This window comes from Phasianus colchicus, chromosome 11, assembly GCF_987193195.1.
Source record: "Phasianus colchicus chromosome 11, bPhaCol1.hap1.1, whole genome shotgun sequence".
NCBI lineage: Eukaryota > Metazoa > Chordata > Aves > Galliformes > Phasianidae > Phasianus > Phasianus colchicus.
The window spans coordinates 3,170,303-3,193,216 of NC_143446.1; the positions used below are offsets into that span (position 1 = coordinate 3,170,303).

The following is a 22,914-nucleotide window of genomic DNA, read 5'->3' on the forward strand; positions in this document are numbered from 1 at the left end:
CCATCTCTTATCTCTCTGTAGGCAGAGAAAGAGCTCAGGAAGTCTCTAGGGGAGGCTTGATCTGATATATCCCGTGATTAAAAAGGCTGTATGCTGCAGTGTAGCAGAACTGACCAGAAAGCACCAGACTTTGTAGGAACGAAGAAAGGACGCTTGCTCCAAAGCCTGCACCGCACTTGTGCAAAGGCTAGGGGTTTGGCTGGGGCTCATCCCGGGCAGCACAGCCTGTGCCCACTCACATCACTGCGCAGCTGTTTGCTCACAAGGATGCTGCCAGGGGTCCAAACTTACCACGCTCGTGGTCCTTCCAGGTGAGGGGGGATGTGATTTTTAGGAGCAGTTTTATTTATTCAGAGACGACGTTACATGGGGTTTCTAATTTAGCAGAGCGATTGAAGAATATCCCAAAACCCAAGCACGTGTTGGTTGCCCTTAGTAAAATATAGCAGTCAGAGAGGACAGCGAGGTCCCTAAAACAAACCAGCTGTGCACGCTGTCAGTCTCTGTGCTTGCTGTTGGGGCTGGGCACCCCTGGCTGTGGAGAAGGGGTGCGTGGGGTGAGAGCAGCTCAAAGCCCTTCCTGTCCTCAGAATTCCTGTGCCCTTTGCTTGGATTTGTACCACCAAACCATGGGGCTCAGCTGGGCGTTTGTTCCCCAGGGCTGCACTGCTCTGGCTGGACGTGTTCTTGGCAGGACTGCTGCAGAATCACTGAAACCACCAGCTGGGACGTACGGCTGCTGGAGCTTTGTCTAAACCAAGGCCAACTTCACACTGACTTCAGTGCAAGTAGTAGCGAAGGTGGGTATGTGCCTATCCAAAAGGGCTCAGGTACTGGTGCCATGGAATTAAGAGTGCCAAAGACCTTCAGGGCCGCCCCACTCCCCACCAGCCCACTGCCCACGTCCCTCAGTGCCACCTCCCCACGGTTCTTGAGCACCTCCAGGGACGGTGACTCCCCTACAGCTGCCCACCTCGAGAAAGGCAGAGAAGAACAAAGCTGACAGTGGCATGATGGAACTCTCAGTTTTATTGTGATGGATTCGGATGACTTTATGTATACAGCAATTGGAGCTTGCACACGGCTGCTCCTATGGCATCAGTGGGGCCGGCGGTTGAAGTTCAGGGCCCGACGTGGTACCCGGGAGCGGCTTCGCCCCCGGGCTGGGCCTCGCCGCCAGGACCGGCTCCTGCGGCGTCTTCGGGGCTGGCTGTTGTTCTCTGCAGCCCGACGTGTGAGAGGCGAGCGGCTCCGAGTCCGGGCCCGCCCTGCCTGGCTGGAGAGCAGCTCAGGCACCTGGGAACTGGGATCTGGTCCCGACGGTGCCTGGTTGGTGGTGCCGGAGCTGCTGCTCTCCTGTCCTATGGGGCCTTGGGATGGCCCCGGTCCCTGCTGGCTGGTGGTGGTGGGGCCAGCGCTGTCCGAATTGGTGCTGGAGGCTGGAAGGGGAGACAGCAAGGTGAGCGGGACAGATCTCCAGCCCCGGGGAGGGACAGGGTCCCATTCGTCATGGGCCAAAGGGACTTGAGCAAGGCCTCGCCTGGCCCCAGCCCAGCAGCACGCGGCCGTTTGCCTCTTACCGGTGCCCTCTCCAGCACAGGCGTTGCACTCCCAGCTGGTTGTGCTTGGACTCAAGTTGGAGCAGAGTCTGTGGGTGCCTTGTGCAGCACAGGATCTGCAGAGGAGCAGCTGCCAGGGCCTGGGGAAAACAAGGGGTTGTGGCCGTGAGGACAAAGTGACCTGAGCCAGGGAGTGCCCGGCAGAGCTCTGGTGCTCAGTCTGTGCTCCTCGCGGCTGTGGTGAGGCCGCGATCCCACGCAGAGCCCCAGAGGGCTGCTGAGGTAACTCACCCCTCTGCCTCTGCCCGATCCCTGCCGTGTGGGGAACGGCAGTCGCTGGCATTGCAGCTCCTGTGCCTGACTCCCAGGGATGCGTAGGCACGGTTGGTCTCCCACTTTGGTTTTCTGCCAGAGAAGGGAGGGAATGTGATGAGCTCCCAGTGCCTCGAGACTAAGAGCGGCCAAAGCCATCCCTGCTCTTCCAGCCTGACTGCCGTTCCACCATATGTGTGAAGCTGAGGCCGCTGCTCACGGGCAGCAAAGGGCCAGGCCTGCCGGGACAGTCCTTGGGCAGGCACTTGTGCTCTTGTGCCCTCATGTCTCGAGAGCTGGCTGAAGGACACTAACCTGGCTGGGATGTGGATCCCCAAATTGACCATTTCTTGAATAAAGATGTCTCTGTCTCTGCACAGAGGGCACTGGAAGCAGCGAAGCCCAGCACTCTTGGCCATGCCCTGCAGCGGGAACAGAAGCAGCGCGAGTGTAAGCGGAGCCCGGTGCTGCTGAGCACCTGTGGTGCCTGCGGGTGACGGGAGGGCTCCTACCTGGATGCAGGCCCGGTGGAACCAGGCGTGTTGGCAGGCTGGGCACACCATGGTGCAGTACGACCTGCTGAGTCCCACGGGCTCCATGCAGATGATGCAGGTCGTGTCCTGCGTTGGCGCTGTCTCCACTGGCTGGTGCGGGAGGTGCTCCCAGCAGAAGCACCTGGGGGAAGATGGGAGGGATGGGCAAGGTGAGAAGTGCTGCGAGGAGGGCAGAGGAACAGGAAGGAGCCCCGGGCCTTGGCTCTGGCTCTGTCAGGCTGCTGGGAGGTGTCACAGCACACTCCTTGCTTCTTTGGCCGATGCTGACAGAGGGGTTGGAGGCTCACAGACGGTGCCTGGCAGCCCTTACCTGTGCTGGCCAAAAAACTGGGTGACGCACTGACCCTCCGCGGCGCAGGGGAAATGGAAGCTGCGATCACAGCCCATCTCTGCGCAGGTGATACTGGCCCCCCGCTTGCCACAAACGAAGCAGAGCTGGAAAGAGCAGAGCATTTCCATCAGCAGCAGGCTCAGGCTGAGCAGCAGGGCACAGGATGGGGCAGGGCTGGGTGGCACTCTGCAGAGCTGCCTGCTGCACAGGGCTCGTCTGCAAGAGCGGGAATGTGTCTCGGGGCTGGTTGGAAGGGCTGGGATTGCTTTCTCAGGACCAGGCGAAGCTCGCCATGCCTCTGCTGGCACCAAGCTCCCTGTTCCGGTCCGGTGCTCACCGTCTGCTCTGCCTGCCTCAGTACGCATACGAGGTGTTCAACATAGAAAAGTCCTTTGTTTTGATTGTCTATTCCATGTTGACACAGTCCGTTGGCAAATCCCTGTAGACAGGAGGAAAGAGCACGGTCTTGTTAGTGCAGAAAGAAGGGAAGCACAGGTTGGAGGAAGGTGGCAGGAGCCGCGAGGGAACTCACCACACAAAGTGCATGGAAGCACATCCCATACATCTCGTATTTCTTGCCGAAGACGGATTTCTGGTTATCCGCTCGGCCACACAGCACGCATGCTGGAGAGGAGAGAGGAGCACAGTGAGCGCCTTGCGGGGCCAGGTGCCCCCGGGGGCTGTCCCAGGGGCTGCTCTGTGCCGGCCGTGCCAGCTGAGGGGCAGGGCTGGAGGCCGTGGAGGGCAAGGGGCACTGCAGGCCCAGCGGTGCCAGCAGGCAGCCGCAGCCCAACCGCGGCCCCCCTGGCCAAGGAGCACACGGGCCCTGCGTGCCCCCGCCTCCCCTCTCCGCCGCAGGCAGACCCCCAGCACCCCTCTGCCCGGCGGCGGGGAGCTGCGTGCAGGGATACTTTGCTCTCACCCAGCTCGCTCAAGCCGGCGGCCTCCTGCGTCCCCTCGGACATCGTGTGCATCAACAGTGAGCCTCGCAGAGCGTCTGTCCCGGCAACACCAGGCTTTCTCCTCCGCGTGACAACCTGTGGCAGAAGCGGGACGAGGCTGAGTTCTCAGCTCAGGCCCTGAGCGCCGGGGAACCCGCCTCCCTCGGCAGCCCCGGGCAGCCCCTTCCTCCCTGCTCACCTCACCAAGTCGCACTGAGCTCGGCCTGAGCCCCGCAGCCTTAGCTGTGTTCCACACCCCGCGTGTCACCATGGCCGTTCCGTGCCACCTCTGTGACGCCATCACACCTCACAGTGGCTGGGGGCACCCAGGCAGGAGGGCGGAGGCTCTTGCAGCCAGCGCAGGGTGAGGGGCCCGGTGCCGGACGCAGCCCCGCTGGAACCCGGCGTGTTGGTGCTGCTGAAGGCACTGGGCGACACGTCCACCCTCCTGGCCCCACCTGGATGCTGCCGGGCTACGGGTGGCTCCATCAGTATCCCAATGGCGCGTTCAGGTGGTTCTGCGGTGTTCTGAACGCTTTACTTTTTGGTTGCTTGCTGCTGATTACCTCTCCTTACAATAAATGACTCGATTCACGGAATCACAGAATCTCTGTGCTTGGCAAAGACCTCTAAGATCACCAAGTCCCACCGTCCACCTCCCCACCTGCCCACGTCCCCCAGTGCCACATCCCCACGGTTCTGGAACACCTCCATGGACGCTGACTCCCCCGGCTCCCCAGGCAGCCGTGCCAGTGCCCGGCCGCTCTTTCAGCAAAGATCTTCTTCCTGACATCCAACAGGGAGCTCTCCTGGTGCAACTTGAGGCCGTTCCCTCTCGTCCCATTGCTCTTGCCTGAGAGACGAGGCTGACCCCCACCTCGCTACAACCTCCTTTCAGGGAGTGACAGGGAATGATGAGGACTCTCCTGCGCCTGTTGGTACCCATGCATTCACATTAAAGATGTTAGGAGTGACAGTAAATCAGCAGAAGTGTGTTATTTTCGTATGGGTGTCCCTAATCTGGATAGCCTGGATTTCTCTGGCAAGGAAAAAGCAAACCTGTGGCTTAAACCTCGGGTTGCTATAGGCCAGGATCAGCAGTGGTGGGGTGTGTGTGTGCCGTGATACAGACGAGTACTGCTTGTGTGAGGTTTCTTCTCCGAGTGCAACGGGGCAAAAACAGCCTTGTGGCTGCCCACCACAACAGTGAGGCTGAGGTGGAGATGCACAAGGGTGAGCCATGACCTCCTGGGAGGACAGGTGCACTCAAACATGCTGAGGTCACCTAAAGCTTCAGGTTTGGGGCTCAGGGGCTCCTTCTTCATGGCCGAATCCTTGTCATCAGGACCTGAGCCTCAGTTTTGGATCCAAAGATGTCATTGTATTGTTCACATGCTCCTTTGGACGTTCCAGGCTGTCATCTTCAGTGTGCAGTGTCTTAGTTCTAGGGCCCACCATTTCATGTTAAGATGCAAAACCACATTCTGAGGCTCCCAGTGCTTTCCTCAAGAGGAAAACTCCATTTTGCTTTGAGCTCCCAAATCCTCCTTCTACGAGCCTGAAGTTTAGGGACAAAAGCCTCCTTTCAGGGGCCAAACATCCAATTTGAGGGATCCGCCCCGAGGTGGAGAGTCCAGATACCCAGTTCTAAGGGCAAAGGTTCCACGTTGAGGCATAGACCATAGTCTCTGGGACACAAAGCCTCTTCTCAGTCTGCAAATCGCATTTTTGCAGACCCAAAGGCACTGTTGTAGTGCTCTGAGCCTCTTCTGGAGTGCCCAGTGTCTCTCCTGTAAGACCAAAGCTGCTGCTTTGAGTACAGAGAACCCAGCATGTCCGTAATGGCCTCAAGCCCCCTTTTTGAGGGCCCGAAGTTGCATGCTGGGGGCCAAAGCCTGATTTTAAGGGCTCAAAGTCTCTTCTGGGGATCAAACTGCCATTTTGAGAGCTCAAAGCATCACTTGAAGGCATCCAAAGCCGTTGTTTTATTGCCTAAACCTCCATCTCTGTTTTTAATGGTCAAAGCCTGATTTGCACAACCCTGAGCTTCAGGCTCATGTACTGAGCCAGCCCAGGAGAAGATGCACGAGGAGCAGAGCTGAGCAGCAGGTAGGAAGAGATGCACGAGGAGCAGAGCTGAGCAGGAGATGCACGAGGAGCAGAGCTGAGCAGCAGGTAGGAGGAGATGCACGAGGAGCAGAGCTGAGCAGGAGATGCAGGAGGAGCAGAGCTGAGCAGCAGGTAGGAGGAGATGCACGAGGAGCAGAGCTGAGCAGGAGATGCAGGAGGAGCAGAGCTGAGCAGCAGGTAGGAGGAGATGCACGAGGAGCAGAGCTGAGCAGCCGGCAGGAGGAGATGCTGGGAGATTTCCAGGGCGCTCAGCTGTCTGCCTGTGAGGAGCGCCACCAATGCCACACGATGTGGAGTCTGGAGAAGAGCTGCCAAAAGCCAAAGCCTGACGGTGGTGGTGGCCTTGTTTCTCTCAGGATCCACGCTGTCTGAAGGGACTGCAAAGAGATGGATCCACTGGGGTCTCGCAGCACACTGTGAAGGCCTGAGGAACAGAGGAACAGAGGCTGTATGACAGCCGTGTACCTGCAGGATGCCCAGCTCTCCCCACCGGCAGAAGGGAGCAGGGGACAGGCATGTCACCTGCCGGCTGCCCCAACATCCCACTCCCTGGCTCACCCTGGTAGAAGTTCTCCCTCTCAGCCTGCTGCTGATCCCTCTTGTGCTGCCCTAAGAGTCCTGGTGACATACAACCCCATCAGCGACCCCGGCTGCTCCCTGGGTGCCACGCGGAGGGCCGGGGCCAGGGGCAGCTCAGTCTGGTGGCTCACCGATGAACCTCCCGGCCTCCCGGCGCAGGGGCTCCTGCGGGCTCTGTAGGTAGAGCAGGCTCTGGCCCAGGTAGTCCTGTGCTGCGCTCCTCCTCCTCTCCACCAGCTGGAGAGAAAAGGGCAGGGAGTCAGCGCGGAGCAGAACCGGCCCTGCCCTGGGCTGTGGGAACGTGCGTACCAGGCACTCGCCGATCTGCCAGAACTGTGCCACCTCTGCCAGCTGCTCCAGCCGCCTCCAGCGCAGGAACCGTGTGGCACCAAGGAAGGCTTTCTGGGAGGCCTGCCAAACAGCTGAGATGCCGCTGCAGCCCAAGCAGCAGCAGAGCCTGCGTTCCTCGCGGCCCCTCCGCAGGGAGGATGCAGCTGCAGGGGCTGACGCTGCCGTGGGCTGCAGTACCCCTGCGTTTGGAGGGCACCACAGGGGCAGCGTCGCCCTCCCCCAGATGAACACACTTCCCACCTTGGCCACGCTCTCTTCCTCATCGTGCAGGTGCAGATACAGCGGGACCAGGCTCCTGTACACCTCCTTCCGCATCTTCCTCTTTTCTCTGCCCTCCACATAGCTCAGCGTGTCGAGGAAGAGGTGGATGGAGAGCTGACGCACCGTGCCGGACTCCTGCGGAGGAGGAAGGAAGGATGGAAATGTCAGCTCCAAGTCTACCGTGAGCAGGGCCGGCGCCGCCAGCGTGGGGACACTGGGGTCACGGCCACATCCCTAGCAAGCTGGGCTCCCTGCTCCCCTTACGTCCTCAAAAAGCGCTGGGAGATTGCCAGCCAGCTCCAGAGCCACGAGGCTGAGCTTCCCCCTCTCCAGGAGCCGCAGCAGGGTGCTGAGCACTGGCAGGGCCATGGCGCGGGCGCCGCTGTCTGCATCCTGCAGCTGCTCCATGATGCACGGCAGCAGGCCGAGCAGCTTCCTCGCCTGCGGGAAAAACACCCCTTTCTTTGGCACAACAGAGACCATCGCTGGGGCTGCAGCCTCCCTGCTGGCTTGTCATCACGGCACGGTGCGGCGCTGGCAGGCAGGGCGGCCCCACACGGCCCCGGGGCAGCAGGCAGCGAGGGGATGGGCAGAGAGCCGCTCCTGCTCACCGTGTCCTGCCTCTTGCTGAGCTCCAGGATGCTCCTGAGCACCAGCTGCTGCGTGCCCACGCTCTGGCTCTGCAGATAGGTGTTGAAGAGGCTCACGACGCGGTGCAGCTCTTCACTGAGGTCCACACACTCCAGCATCTGCAACCCATGCGGCCCTTAGTGCTGAACCCTACCGCCAGCTCAGGGCAAGGACAGCAGGGCACGGCCAAGCCTGGCCCCAAGGGAGGCAGCTGGGCCGGTGTGGCGTCCCGCAGCTCCACGTTCGCTGCTTCTGCAGCTGTTGCTCACCTCAACGAGGAAGACCATGGCCACCTTCTCCCAGGAGCAGAGCTTGGTGCTAAGCAGCTCAACCAGCTGATGGAAGATGGGGTCACGCAGAGCACCAGGCAGTTCCCTCATCACCCTGGCAGGATAAGAAGGCACCACCAGCCCTGAGCTGGGCGGACACAGCTCTCCTGGCTGTGCTCTGCTCCCACAGAGCCCCAGGGGCCACAGGCTGTGGTGCTGCGGCAGCACTTTGTCTGAGAACCGGGGACTCCCCATGACACCACAAGGAAGGGCTCTCACCTGGCCACCACCTGCACGCCCTGGAGGTGGGTCACAGTGCTGAGAAGCGCGTCCCAGCCGCCCTGCTCCTGGATGGCCTCCACCTGCCTCTGGAGGCCCACGCTGCAGAGCAGCACCTTCAAGGCCTGCACCGCGCACCTGCAGGTGGAGAAGGGTGCGAGTCCCATCGGGAGCCCCAGCACCGGGGCCCTGGGTGCAGCGGGGGGACAGGGATGTGGCACCTGATGGGGGTGAGCTGGTGCTGCTGGTGCTCCTCCCAGAAGATCTCCACCTCCTGCAGTGTCAGCTCCGTGGTGAAGGACACTTGCAAGAGGAGGGCCAGGAAGAGCTGGGGGAAAATGGCCTCGGCCTCCTTCATGACCAGGGGCAGCTGGAGTATCTCAGGGATGGTCCTTGCTGCCTGCAGAAAGCACCAGGACCCTGTCTTTGTCCCATCCCCCAGGTTTCCAGCCCACCTCGAGAGGTGTGGGAATGGAGGGATAAATGGAGAGGGACACCCCCAGAGCACCAGGCAGGTCTAGGGGTGTGTCCCAGTGCCCCAGGGCAGAAAACAGGCTTGGGGGTGGATAGGGAAGGGTAGTGGGGACTCGGCTGAGCTGGGTGAATGAAGAACTCACAGCCAGGGCGAGGACACGTGGCCAGTCCTCGATGGATGGGGATGTGTGCCTCAGAGAATGGTTTATGAGCACTTGGAGCAGCTCCTGCAGCACCTTCTCCACAGCTGGGGGCTCCGAGAGCATTTCCCTCCACATGATGACAGTGACACTGCGGGTCCCCAGGGCTGTCAGCATGGCTGCCCCTGACTGGCTGATGGCCATGGGGTGGGGAGGGGAGAGGAGCTTTGAGGGCTGTGGGCCCCGTACCTGGTGCAGGTGGGGGAGCAGCCCAGCAGGCTGCTAACCATCTCCCTTGGGTATTTGCTGGCCAGCACGAGCAGGGCCCTGCCCAGGCTTTCAAGAGCTGGCTCAGCTCTGATGGAAGGCAGACTGCTGTAGATCATCTTCACAATCTTTCGCACCTGGAGGGGGACACACGTGAGAATGGGATGGCACCGGGTCAGGGCCCTGCTGCCGTCCCCTCTGCTGCCTGCTGGCCAAACACGGTGCCAGTGCCAAGGATGGAGCAGAGCCCCGAGGGCTGGAGCTGTGGCAGCAGCAGGTTCCCACCTGCCCTGGAGGGAAGTGAGCCTCTGCTGCGAGCACATCCACCATGTGGGCAGCCAGCTCGGTGCTGTGGAGGCTCGGCGCTGTCATGCTCTCGATGGCTGTGAGGAAGACATTGACCCTTTCGGGATACAGGAGGTATTTCAGAAGGACCTTTGGGAGGAAGGAAAGGAGGGACAACTTATCCCCTGCATGGCTGCTTGGCTGTGCAGGTGCCTAAGGAAAGCTGGGAGCAGGGGCTGTGCTGGGTGATGCCTGGGGTACAGAGCGTGAGGGCCCTGCGGGCACCAGGGCTGCTCGGGAACAGTGCCTGCACTCTTCCTGACACTGCAGGCCTGGGTTCTCTTGTGGGCTCAGGGTTTGCTCTTTGTACCTCGAAGATATTTCTGGCTCGGTTCTCTTGGGAAACCTCCTGGTGGAGCAAAATTTGCTGGCACTCCCAAAGTTGTGGGTTCTTGGGATCCTTCTGCCACAGCCACATTCCTGGAGAGGAGCAGACACAATGTCAGTGAGGGGCCTGGGCACCTGGGGGTCTGGAGGGACCTGGCCCAACACAACTCCTCTCACTCTGGGAGGCGATGAAAATGAAAAGCTGACGGACAGCCTTCATCGCCTCATCTCTGGTCCCCTCATCTTGTGCTGCAGCTCCATGGATGAGGTGTTCAGCCAGCTTCCCCAGCACAGGGAAGCGTTGGTTCTCTGTGCACTGATGCCGGAGCACCACAGCTCCTGTGAAGCAGGAGCACACCTGGGCAGAGAGGCAGCAGAGATGCACGGCTGAGCAGAGCAGCAGGGACCAGCCCAAGAGACAGGTGGGCTCCAGCTGGGTAGACAGGATGGGGTGCTGGAGCTGTGCGCACCAGGGCTCCCTACCTTGGGCAAGGAGCAGGTGTTGCTGAAGGTGAGCAGCCTGCCAATGCACGCCACGGCCCTCTCCTCCACGGCCGCCAGCTGGCACATGGTGAAGGGCAGCAGGAGCTGTGGAGAGAAAAGCTGCCGGTGTGCCCACAGCACGGGGCACTCGTCCTTTTTGCTCCTGAGCTGCAGTGGGGGTGGGTGTTTGCATCCCTGTCCTGCTGCAGCCCTGCTGCCTTCCCACTGATCCTCACCCATCCCTCTGACCCCACAAGGGCCGGTCTTGGGCCGGCACCCCCTGCCCGCAGCAGGCCCTGGGGAGATCTTGCATGGATCCCCCCTTTACGGCCTTGAACCGTCCCCGCAAATCCCAGCCTTGCCACAGCCAGACCTCCAAGATGTTCTGCAGCTCCATGAGGACAGAGGCGCCTGCGCTGCCCACCAGCTCCTGCAGCAGGCGGTGCAGGGCTTCCATGGTCTGCAAGGAGGACAGGGGTCAGGGCGGCCTTCCCTGCTGCGTCCTGCTGGCAGCAGAGGGGCAGCCCGGGTGGTGGTGCCCAGGAAGCGTCCCCAGGGCCCAGCCCGTGCTCACCTCCACGTAGAGTGCAGCGTCCAGGTCCTTTGTGTCCTCATGGCGAGGGAGGTGGAGGACGCTGCTGAGGCAGGCACGCAGCAGGCTGCTCTTCCGCTCCTCTGGAAGCAGCCACGCACTGCTGTAAGGGGAGAGAGGGCAGATGGGATGCTCCGCTCAGCACCCTGTGCCCCGCTGCCTGCCCCAAAAGCTGGGCTGGGGCGGTACCTCATGGCGGCGATGGCGCTCATGGCCTGCTGCCGCAGCTCCGTGTCCAGGCGCTCAGCGGGCTCCTCCTGCAGCAGCGCCTGAGGGCACGGTGGGATGGGAAGGGATGGGATGGGGCCCCCTGCACAGCAAATGACCCGCAGGGCATCCCATCCCGGCACCCCATCCCAGCTCCCGGGGCTCCCCTGCGACCCTGCGATGGGAAGGGCTGCGCCCACCGCCCAGCCCTGCAGTGCTGCCCTTACCTCAATGCACTGCGCCACCTCCAGCGGGCAGACACACAGCCGGTAATGTGCACCACAGTCCTCAAGGGCAGCTTTGCAGATGGTGCAGATGGAGGCCAGAAAGCTCAGCTTCTGTGCCTCTGCCTGAGACAGGGAGAGAGACAAGGCATCAGGGGACCCCGGCACCATCTGGGCACTGCCAGGCAGGGGCAGCCAGGAAAGCACAGAGTGCCCGCTACCTGGGGTCTGCGCGTGCAGCAGGCGCGGATACAGCTCAGGGGATCCTCCTCCTGCAGTGACACGACGGAGACAGAAGGACCCTCAGCTGAGCCTGAGAGCCCCTGTGGTGCCCTGGGGGTGTGGAGTGCCCTAGGCCTCTTCAACCAGGCTTCTTGGGGTTGGCTTGGGAGTCTCTGCTCCATCCTGCAGTGAGGGAACAGCAGCAGGTATGGTTCCTGCTCCAGCCTTTCCTTAATGTGACAAGGCCCACAGTGACAGAGTAGGGATGTTCCATCACTGTGCCCTGCCCCAGTCCCACTCAGGACCTGTCCTCTTGCCCAAGACCCCCCCAGCCCTGCTGTGGGTCCCCCACACCACCCAGAGATCCCAATATAGGCCTGCAGATGCCCCTGCACATACTGAAGGACTTCCCTTGCCCTAGATGCCCGCAGCCTCCCTTTGTACCCTGGCCTCTTGGTGCCAACCCCACTCTGGATCCCCAGATCTCGGTTCTGGTGCCAGGGAGGTCCCAGTCTGCAGAGAGCTGCTTGGCAGTGGGACAGACAGGCCCATCTGCAGCTGCTGGGTGGTGGAGCACTGCTGAAAGCATTGCTGTCCCAAGCCCCTCTCAGGAGTGCAGCCATCTCCTCCTCATGCCAGCGCCGGCGACAGGCAGTCCACCTTTGCAGAGCTCTGTGCCCGCACTGCACACAGGCCGTTTTCAGGCTGGGTTGTGGACTAGTTAAATGCGACTAATAAAAGGGAAAATGACTGAGAAAGACAACTTTGCGTAATCTGTGGAACAGATATCCAGCCTGAAACGGCTGAAGAGCTTTGCAATTCTCCTGCAATGACCTGTGAGGTACACAGATCTCCCGATAACATCGAAGCACCCTGGAAAAGAGCCCAGCAGCATTTCCCTGTCACACTCACCTCCCAGCAGAGCTGAGAGCATAGCGCTGGCACTCAGAAATGCCACTCTGTCCGGCGGTCTTCTGCGAATCCATGGAAGTGGGAAAGCCTTCCCTGCGACTCCTCTTCACCCCTGTGGAGAAAGCAATAGTGCAAAGGAGCAATGAGGGCTGCCGCATCCTGCTGCAGCCCTCAGCCCCAGGTCCTGTCCAGTTCTGACCCCCTGTCCGAGCACACCGGGATTGCTGCGGCCACAGAAGCTCTTGGCAGGTATGTGCAAGATTGTCTGGATGAACCTCTCTCCAGTTATTTGGTTGCTGAGTTCTAGCACTCTGCAGACGCAGTTCTGAGCGTTTCCTGATTTCTGTCCCTTTTGTGGTTCTTCTTTAGTGCCCTCCTTGTACCTCACGCTGCTTACAGGTTCAGCCAGCCGTAACAATCCACCACCACGGGTGTGGGCAGTTTGGCTGCAGAATGGGAAGGTTCTGAGTCCCGCTCCCTGAACACATGTTCCTGTCTCTGGACTATTAAATAAAAAGTAACTGTCCGATGGCTCATAATCCTTTGGTAGTGTCTGAAAGGGAATGCTGCACAGCTCCCAAGGAGCTTCCAGCGTGTTTCTTATCACCTTAACTGCTTTCCTGATCTGTAAACAGCAGCTCTCAAAAACTAATTGCTCAGCTCATGGAATACATTGTCCTTCTCCCCTCCCTGCCACAGCCCTGCTGCCCAGGTTGTGCTGCATTTGAGCACAAAAGTCACTCCTGGCCCGGACTCCAGCCATGCAGGGGAATGAGTTAACATGTTCATGTTGCTTCCCACTTTATGCAGACAGGCAGCCTAGTGATGATCTCCTTCATGTATGCAATTCCAGTGCTCCTAACTGGCCACTGAGGAGGCAGGGCTTGCTGTGCTATTTCCCAAACACAGGGTATGCCAGGATGGTAGAGCACAATGTGTTGTGGATCTTAAGTACATCAATCTCTGCCATTAGTACAGTTACTTTCATCTCTAATTCTCCTGCTGACAGAAGTGCAGTTGTGAAGCAACCATAGCAGAGAGGCTTCACTGAACCCAATAAGGGTTCATGGTTTGTGGCTGTTCTGTACCCATCCTGCACACGTTCTGTGCTAAAGCCAGAGGGTCGTCCCCAGCAAACAAACTGAGGGTAAGATCCAACAACCTCAACCCCAGAGAGGAGCAAACACGGGGCAGAGCAGCAGCAGCTGGCAGGAGGTCTGAGTGCATGGGGCAGGCAGGGCTGGGCTCTTAACAAGCGCTCTTGACCAAAAAGTTAAAACAATGCCAAAAAAAAGCAGAACTAGCTATAGACAAAAGCAAAGCAGACATCGGTCTTGCCCAGCTCTGTGTCCCAGCTGCTCCTGTGGTACAGTAAGGCCACCCTGTCTCTTTGGAGTGGTAAAAATTGGGTTGAGTCTCCCTTAAGGACAAGCCAAGAACCATCTGCAATAAAGGCTGACCCTGTGGTGCCTTCTCCTTGCAGCTTCCAAAGCACTGCAGGGAACAGGGCAGTCCTGGCCAGCCACAGGATTTATTTTCCACTAAGGAAGGTGAAGGTGTGATTTTTTGCCCTGTAACCTCCTCTTGCACTGAGCAAAATGTCCTGGGATGAAGAAAGACCACATGGGCCATTGAAAAGGGTCAATGCATTTTGGGTGGGTGGTTGGGGGTGGGCGTGTTTGGTTCACCTTGTTGCACCTGCAGTAATCAGCAGGCTGGGAAGGAGGGTTTAAAAAAGGAGTAGAGCTGCCTCTAAGAGGGTTAGTTTTTCAGACTGGATTCAGAAGCATACAGGTAGTAATATGGTAATACCTTCTTGTAAGGCTATGCTTAGCTTGCTTAATGCTCAGTTGCTCTACTGCCTCTCATTGTGGCAAAGCAGAAAAAGAAGGCAATTGCATAACTTCCCAGTTTTTTTTTTTCTTTGGGACTAGCTGGGAATTTGCTAATGGATTTTCACAGGTAAGTCACTGATGCAGCAAAGTGGTGCTGCAGTGTTAGCTTTGCCCCTGTGAAGGGGATGTCTGAGCATTCTGTGTTCTGCAGGGAGGTTTACTGCTGATCTCATGGTCCTTGTAGGAGGTGGCTAAGCAGTGTGAGCCCTGATTGAGCTAGGTTCCCTGCTGTGTGGATTGCCAGGAAAAGCTGGATGACCTTTTCTAAGAAGGGATTGCATTTGTTCTTAAATTCCTTACTTGCATTGTTGAATCTTCCCTGGACAGGTGTAGTTCAGAGCCCTGTGTGCAGAGTTTGGACTGTTCCAGGTAATGATTACCTGTAACTTGTCTATCACAAAACTCCCTGCTTTCTCTTCTCCAGTGTCTAGTTCTTACTTCTTCTCGTGGGGAAAGGAGAAGGCAGCAGGCTGGCTGTTGAGGTGCAGAGTAAAATCCAAGCTGAAAGCTGCGATGCCAGTCCATGAAATGGAGCCACTGTAATTTCAACTCTCTCCTCTCTGAGATAAGGTTCCATGGTATGTCCTTGGCCGAGCCTGAAGGAAAAGCTGGGGTTAATGGGGGCATGTCATTCTCCTGAGGCACCTTTAACAGTGTTCCCACCTGTGGCATGGTAAATAGGTTTAGGAGATGTGTGGGAAGAGAATACCTACAGTAGGGCAAGTCTCCTTTTCAGGATGCTGAGCATCAATGCAGCAGAGGTACTTGATGGACACTTTCATGTGGATGTGAAAGCAGGGCCTGTCACCTCTGTGTACTGAGATCTAATTTGGAGCTGTGAGCAGAAGGGCTGTGAAAGGTAGGACTTTAAGAGCACCTCTCCCAAAGCAGCTTGAAATTTCATAAATTGGGCTCTGCTGGACAAGAATGACATAGCCAAGTGCGGAAGTGCTTGTGGTTATGAGAGGCAATTAGGGCATGTCAATGAATAATGCATGCGCAGCTTAGGAAGGCTGGATGACATCTGTTTTATTTTTGCACCATTAATTGAGAGTGATTGTAGGACAAAACAGAACAAAGGGAAGGTGGGGAGATTTGGGGCAGATCATTAGAAAGTGGATACTCACCAGTAATGCTTCCTGTCTGTTAAGCTGTAGAAACCTCAGGAAGAGGACCTCAACAGCTCCTAATACATGTAACTCATAGGGACACAATTCAGACTGCCAGTGACACATCTACAGAGAGCAGAGGATAAAGCTGTTGCTTGCAAATCTAATAGCCTTTTCTGTACTGAGATAGTGGCTGCCTTGCACTTCTGGGGCTGAGTGTAAGTTGTGGGATATTCATCAGCTCTATTTGTACTGTTCCTTGGGTGCACTGGTGCCATTGGGTGCTGGACCCAGATAGAAAATGACTTGGTTTTGCTCGTACTTGCCATGATTCCCTACATGTTGGTGTACCTCTGTGGCATGAGAAGTCAGGTGGGAAATGATCTGCTTTATGGACATAATGGATCTCCCCTTGGGTTCTCAAGAGCCAGAGGGACTGTGTTGACCCTGTGATTAGAGGAACTGTGTCAGGCTGGAGCCTAGTGAAGGGACAGGAGCTGTGTTCCACATCCCTCTGCTTTGGTCTTCCCAAGCATCCAGCTAGAAGAATTTCCCCATGTGTGGATGCCCGCCCAGCTCAGTGTAAAGCCTACTGCAGCTGGGCAGTGGTATTCACTCAAGCAAAGTCTGTAAGGGAGGGGCAGGGGGCATGCTGCTCTCCTGTACCAACCAGACTTTCACCTGTGGTCAGTAGCCAGCCTCTGGCCCAGGGAAAAACCAGGGATTTGACCTCCAGTCAAGTTTGATGGGAACCACAGAATCATAGAATGGCTTAAGTTGGAGGGGACCTTAATGATCATTGAGCTCCAACCCCCTGCTGTGGGCTGGCTGCCCCGGGCTCCTCCACAGCCTGGGGCACCTCCAGGGATGGGCAGCAGTGCCAGCACCTCAGCACTCTCTGAGCAAAAAATTTACCCCTAACATCTCACCTAAATCCCCCTTCTTGTAATTTAAAGCCATTCCCTCTTCTCTTTTACTATCAGTCAGTGTAAGAAGTCACTCTCCCTCCTACCTGTAAGCTCCCCTCAAGTACTGGAAGGTCACAGTGGGGTCTCCCTGGAGCTTTCTCTCCTCCATGCCGACCACCCCCAGCTCCCTCAGCCTGTCTCCATAGGAGAGGTGCTCCAGCCTGCTGAGCATCTTCGTGGCCTCCTCTGGCCCCGCTCCAACAGCCCCACAGCCCTCCTTTACTGGGGCCCCCAGGCCTGGACGCGGTGCTCCAGGTGGGGCCTCATGAGGGCAAAGCAGAGGTGGAACAATCCCCTCCCTGCCTGCTGTCCCCCTCTGTTGCTGCAGCCCGGGATGCTGTTGGCCTTCTGGGCAATGAGAGCACACTGCTGGCTCGTGTCCAGCTTCTCGTCCACCAGGACACCCACATCCTTCTCTGCAGGGCTGCTCTCAAGTTCTTCTCCCACTCTGTGCTCACATCTGGGGTTGCCCCCAGCCCAAAGTACAGCACCTTGCCCTTGGCCTTGTTGAACCTCATTAGGTTCTCTTGTGCCCACTTCAGGTTTGTCCAGGTCCCTGTGGATGGCATCCCTTCCTCCTGTTGTATCAGCTGTGCCACTCAGCTCGGTGTCACACAGCTGTGCTGAGGGTGCAGTCGTTCCACTGTCAATGTTGCTGATAAAGAAGCACTGAGCACCAGAACCATTAGGTTAATTTCCTCGCTTTGGGAGGGCTCGCTTTTCACCCTCATCTTCCCCAGCGATGTCCTGCACAGGGTACTTGCTTTTCACAGCAGTGAGTAGCAAATGGTTGGCTTGTGACGGGGGGGAACAACGGATACGAACGAGGAGCTTTTGTTGGCGGTGGGGCGCCGGCACCGCTGCCCAGAGCTGTGGGTGCCCCGTCCCGGAGGTGCCGAAGGGCACGGAGGGGCCCTGGCAGCCTGGGCTGCGGCCGCGGGCAGAGGCGCGGCTCCCCGGGGCCGCCTTTCGTCCCCCGCGCCGAGAGGGAACCTTTCTGCGCCCCGCGGAACCTTTGCGGCGGAGGCGCCTGTTGCTGCCCGGGGGAGCGCGCGGCCGGACGCTGTGCGATGCGGCTCCCGAGCGGCGGTTGAGCGCCGAGGCCGGTACGGAGGCGGGCGGGCGGGCGGCTGCCAGCTCCAGGGCCCCGCCGCGGCCCGCAGCCCCCCCCCGGCCCGCAACCCCCCGCCGAGGTGAGAGCCGACGCCGCGCCGGGAGCGGGCCGGAAGGCTGCGGGGTGGGGGTGTGTGTGTGTGTGCTGGGGGGGGGAGGGGTCGAACCGGCGGAGAGCCGCCCGCTGCGCCCCGCCCCGCGGGCCCGGGGGCGGCGGGGAGCGGGGCCGAGGCTGCAGCCCCCGCGCTGGGCCGGGCCGGCGCGGCTTTTCCCCGGCAGCATCCCCGGGGCGCGGCGCCGGTCGGGGCCTAAGAGGGGGTGGGGCCTCGGGGAGCCCCCGGGAGGCCGCGGCCGCCCCCCGTGCTGCGAGCGGGGCCGAGCGCGGGGCGCGGCCGTAACGGCGCTGCCGCCGTAACGGCGCTGCTGCGGAGCGCGCTGGGGAGCTCCGGGGGGAGGGCCCGGCTGGCTCCTTCGCTTCCTCCATTGATCCGCCTCGGGATCGCTCCCGCTGCTTGTGGTCTGGGCGCTCCGGCTGTGGCACCGGACACGTTCCCCCCGATTTCCGCGTCTGCTCCTTCGTCCGTCTGTGCGAGGGCTTCCAAAGTTCTCGGCCGGGTTTGTCTGTGTGCAGCTGTGGAATCTTCGTCGCTGAAAAAGTCTTTAAAAGACGGGAGGTGATGAGGTGTTAGCGGGCACCTCTGCTCGTCGTTGTAATCTTGACTTATTTTAACGCTGGGTGTTCTCAGAGTTACCCAAGTGCTGTGCTTGGCGAACACTCGCTCAGCCCGTGGGATCTGAGCCGGCGGTTCCGTCCCTCCCCAGCTCCAGGAATGGGCCGTAGAGCCCTCTGTCTGCTTCGATGCAAAGTCAATTAGTTCAGAATAAGCAGCCTTTGTTTTGGTAGTGCTGCTCTAGGGGCAGTAGCGTCCAGCAGAGGGATGAAAACAAAACAGCCTGCTCTGCCCACGCCGGGCTTCTGAGCGAGCTTCGACACGGCCTCTGTTTGTTGAGTGAGGGTGCTTTTTTCCTCAGATATGAAGGTATATATCTGAAGTACACAGAGTGAACAGCGCAGTCTTTTATTCCGTGGTCCTCTCAACACCAGCATGAGGGGCTTGTTTGTTAATGGAGGGTGCTGAACGTGAGATTCTTAAGGAAAACACAGTTGCCGTTTTAAGGAAAAGCTGATGTGGACGTAGTGTGCAATCCTTTCTGTCTCCAACCAAATACCACCTTTTCCACTGATATCAGTTGAATGTTTGGCCCCTGTGCTCCCCTTGTTCTACACCTCAGTTATCAGTAGCTTCTGTGTCTCACTAATCTGTCCAAATTCCAGTTTTGGTACTGGAGTGCAGTGCAGCTCCTTAGTGGAACACAGTGTGCTCTGAGGAGAACCGATCCATGTGCTTTCTGCCTTGGTGAAGGTCTGAAAGGTTATGATCTGATCAAGAAATTGTAGTAGGATGTGATAGCACTCTCTGGAATCCAAGTTGGTGTCATGGTGTTAATCCTGGCTTGGAGGGACTGCAGGTGTGCACAGCCCAGCCTGCTGCTCCATGCACAGCAGCAGTGGGTTCAGTTTTTCCTTGGAGCTGAAACCCCCTGAAGACAAAGGTTCATCCCTGTGCCCCTGCCCCAGGCTGTGATAGACCTGGCAGGGATCAGCCTTTCCTTGAGGTCAGGTCACAACCTCTGCTGCTGCAGTTGGACCACTGCTTTGTGTCCTTCTGCATGCAGCCCCAGCGCTCACACTTCTCCTCCCATAGCAGTGCCTCTGACCTGAGTGCCTGGGGAGCCCTGCTGAACTCTCTGTCTTTGCTGTTGCGGGGTGTCAAAGTTGCCCGTGATGTTCCCAACAGAGGTGAAAGGAAGGGATGGCTCCTCACGATGGGGCCATGCTCCTGCTGATGGAGCCAAGGGTGCTGTTAACCCGCATCGCTGCCAGGGCGCACTGCTGACTCACGTTGAGCGTGCTGCCCACCATTCATGCTGCTTTGTTTGTGTGCACGTATGCGTGCATATGGAGGCACGTTGTGTGCGTGTGCATGCGGCTGTGCAGCACCAAAGAGAGCCTCAGTCATGCATGCACTTATGCAGATGCACACACATGCATCAAACAACGTTTCGCACCTCTGGACAGCAGCTTGACTGTCCTTCCCCCCTGATTCTGGGTGGTGGTGGTGTGCAGGGGTACAGCACGTCATTCCTGGCTGGCCATGCCTCCAGGACAGACTGTGCTTTGATTTTCTCAAAATGGCATTGTTTCAAATGCTTCTGTGCAGTGTGATCGGGTCACTGGGACAGGAGAAGGAAGTAGCTGTATGAGTACCGAGCTGTGTCTCGTTTGACCAAGCGCAGAGCTGGAATGGAAGTGCATTGTGATAGAGAAGGTGTTTTCAAGTACTGTTGTCCGTGGGTATGAATTAAATGGGATGTATTGCAGCAAGTAGCAGTGCTTCAATCGTCCTGTCTTTAAAGCGAACAGCTGGTGCCTCCTCATTCTGAGTTGTTAGTGCTGACTGATACTTCAGCTGCAGTAACCAGCTAATGCTGGTGGCATGCATCTGCCGGCAGGTTAGCCACATCTGAAGTTGAAACAAGTTCTGAAAAACCTGGAATCATAGAATTATAGAATTGCCTGGGTTGAAAAAGACTATAATGATCATTTAGCTTAAACCCCTCTGCTGTGTGCAGGGTCACCAACCATCAGACCAGGCTGCCCAGAGCCACATCCAGCCTGGCCTTGAATGCCTCCATGGATGGGGCATCCACAGCCTCCTTGGGCAACCTGTTCCAGTGCCTCACCACCCTCTGTGTGAAAAACTTCCTCCTAAAGAAGGCATGGAAAAACACGTTTTCAGCCATGTGGATCTAAATTGTACCAAATTGTTGATTTGACGAATTCCTCAAAGCATGGAAAATAGATTTTTAGAGCTCCTCGAAGGTCAGGCACGCTATTGACTCAGTTTTATGTCTGACGTTAAAGAGCAGAATGTCAGCTTAGTCCTGTGAGTGAAACTCATTCAGTGCTATTATAATCATGGAGCAGCAGTGATAATTTGAATTTTGTTCTTGCTCAGTCAGTGTGAATGCCCAAGCTGGGGTCAGCCTGACACCTCCAAAAGCCTTGCGGTGATTTCAAGGTAGCCAGAATTGCTTTGAAGGAGGAAAAAGTAAAAGGTATGACACCACTTAGATGTGATAACGGCACTTTCAGCGTGCTCACGTTGGCATGCAGGTAGTCAGGGCTGTGTTCCAGAGCTGCCATTCCACTGTGAATTGGAGAGTGGAAACAGAGAAGGGATGAATGGATCTACGTTGGTATAGCTCAGCATACCCACGGGCTTTCTGGTGTCACAGATACATCCAAACCTGTGCTGAATTACGAGGGCTTTGATGAAGGCCTGACATGCAAAGCAATGCATGTTACGTAAGGAGAGACTTCAGAGAGACACTGAACTTCTAAACACAATTAAAGACGCTTTGTAGTGTTTGGCATATAATAAGTGGACAGCGTTACTCTGGCAATCTCAGTGGAGAGCTGACTTGATCTAATTAAGAAGGAACTGGAGCTCCACAAGGACAGAGTTGATTAACAGCCACAGCAGAAGCCTTCCATTGCTCAGTCAGGTGGGTGATGGAGTGTCCAGTCTGCAGGGCCAGCCAGGGCTGGGAAACCCCAGTCCTGCCTCATACATCCTTTTCTCCGCAATGGAAATTTTTCTCTAAGCTTTTTGCTTGTGAAGAAAGCTTTTATTTATTTATTTATTTATTTATTTATTTAGGAGTTATTGAATCTGAAATAAGCAGGTTGTAAAAGCATGTTCATTCAGTGCAGATTGCTCGAGCTGTGTGGCACCCGAAGGACAATAGATAAAACAAAAAACCCCTATGGTCCTGGCAAAGCCGGGAATGGGAACTGGGGATGGAGGTGCTCAGGCTGCTGAGTCAGTCTAGAAAATGGGTATTACCCAAAAAGGATTTGCTTGAGGGCTGGTGGCAGGATTTGTTCAAAAAAGAGCAAAATAACGGAAAGTGCTCCATGGCTGATGAGTGCCTGTGCTCCAGAAGACCACAGCATTGTGATTAGAGCTCTTGTATCACATGTATGGACATGTGGGGTTGTGTGATGCTTGTATGATGGAGCACCTCTCCTATGAAGAAAGGTTGAGGGAACTGGGCTTGTTAAGCTTGGAGAGGAGAAGGCTCCAGGGAGACCTCATTGTGGCCTTCCAGTACTTGAAGGGAGCAAATAAACAGGAGGGAGAACGGCTGTTTATGAGGGTGGATAGTGATAGGATGAGGGGGAATGGTCTTAAAGTGAGACAGGGGAGGTTTTGGTTAGATATCAGGAGGAAGTTTTTCACTCAGAGGGTGGTGAGGCACTGGAACAGGCTGCCCAAGGAGGTTGTGGATGCCCCATCCCTGGAGGCATTCAAGGCCAGGCTGGATGTGGCTCTGGGCAGCCTGGTCTGCTGGTTGGTGACCCTACACATAGCAGGGGGTTGAAATGAGATGATCATTGTGGTCCTTTTCAACCCAGGCTATTTCGTGATTCTGTGATATCCCCATTCCTCCCTGAGGAGGGGTGTTGCTGCAGCCCAAAAGATAGGGCTTTGTGTGCAATTGGTGTCACACACCTGCACCCACAGAGAGTAGGTGTGGCAGACAGTATGAATGGAGGGTTGTTGAGGGATTTCTGTTATGTCTAGCGCTTTGTAATATTGTAATATATGATTCAAATGAAGGAAAAAGGCAGAGATTTGAACAATAATGGAATGGTTTGGGTTGGAAGGGACCTTTAAGATCATGTAATTCCAACCCCCTGCTGTAGGCAGGGACACCTCCCACTAGATCTGGTTGTTCACAGCCCCATCCAGCCTGGTGTTGAGTGCTTCCAGAGAGGGGACATTCACAACTTCACTTGGCAACCTTTTCCAGTGTTTCACCACCCTCACAGTAAAGAATTTCTTCCTAATCTCTAGTCTAAATCTACCCTCTTCCAGTTTAAAACCATTTTTCCTCATCCAGTCTCTACTTGCCCTTATAAAAACTCTTTCCTATAGGCCCCCTTCAGGTCCTGGAAGGCAGCTATAAGGTCTCCTCGGAGCCTTCTCCTCTCCAGGCTGAACAGCCCCAGCTCTCTCAGCGTGTCCCCATAGGGGAGGTGCTCCTGTCCTACTGGGAGAAGTCTCCCTCTGAGTGCATTTCCCCAGCAGAAGCTGCTTGCACCCCACTGCTACTCACACAGTAGTGTTAGGAAGGCAGGGAAGCTCTCACATTCTGTTCTTTGCACTCTTGAGCCATCCTGGGCAGCAGGGCTTGCAGATAAAGCCCTTCTATTGAGGGAGGCTGTTTAGATGTTAATCTGAATTTCCTTGCCTTCTGGAAGAAGTCTCTTGCTGCCCTCCCTGCCATCTCATTTGACCCATTTTGCTGA

At 57.1% G+C, this 22,914-nt stretch overlaps 3 protein-coding genes across 4 annotated transcripts in view; 1 reads left to right on the forward strand and 2 right to left on the reverse strand.

Annotated features, from left to right (window-relative positions):
* Window positions 1–1,079: 1,079 nt before the first annotated feature.
* Window positions 1,080–2,510, reverse strand: LOC149916389 (uncharacterized). The gene is made up of 4 exons (XM_090147970.1): window positions 2,187–2,510; window positions 1,851–1,964; window positions 1,581–1,699; window positions 1,080–1,439 (listed from the first exon to the last, which is right to left on the reverse strand). The coding sequence occupies exons 1-4, from the start codon at window positions 2,468–2,470 to the stop codon at window positions 1,099–1,101; spliced, it is 858 nt and encodes a 285-aa protein (XP_090004096.1). The 5' UTR covers window positions 2,471–2,510; the 3' UTR covers window positions 1,080–1,098.
* A 3,960-nt stretch (window positions 2,511–6,470) lies between these two features.
* On the reverse strand, window positions 6,471–12,444 carry LOC149916390 (maestro heat-like repeat-containing protein family member 7). The gene is made up of 17 exons (XM_090148533.1): window positions 11,477–12,444; window positions 11,014–11,381; window positions 10,807–10,927; window positions 10,606–10,692; window positions 10,233–10,337; window positions 9,927–10,107; window positions 9,560–9,842; window positions 9,363–9,516; window positions 9,060–9,214; window positions 8,814–8,961; window positions 8,418–8,596; window positions 8,197–8,334; window positions 7,918–8,032; window positions 7,630–7,767; window positions 7,283–7,459; window positions 6,998–7,153; window positions 6,471–6,817 (listed from the first exon to the last, which is right to left on the reverse strand). The coding sequence occupies exons 1-17, from the start codon at window positions 12,098–12,100 to the stop codon at window positions 6,521–6,523; spliced, it is 3,426 nt and encodes a 1,141-aa protein (XP_090004659.1). The 5' UTR covers window positions 12,101–12,444; the 3' UTR covers window positions 6,471–6,520.
* Window positions 12,445–17,403: 4,959 nt separating this feature from the next.
* The window catches only part of RAD54L2 (RAD54 like 2), a 53,433-nt gene continuing 47,922 nt past the window's right edge, over window positions 17,404–22,914 (forward strand). For both annotated transcript variants that reach the window (XM_031611731.2, XM_031611729.2), the window contains exon 1: window positions 17,404–17,554. The gene's annotated coding sequence lies outside the window, so the exon portion shown is untranslated. The remainder of the gene's footprint in view (window positions 17,555–22,914) is intronic.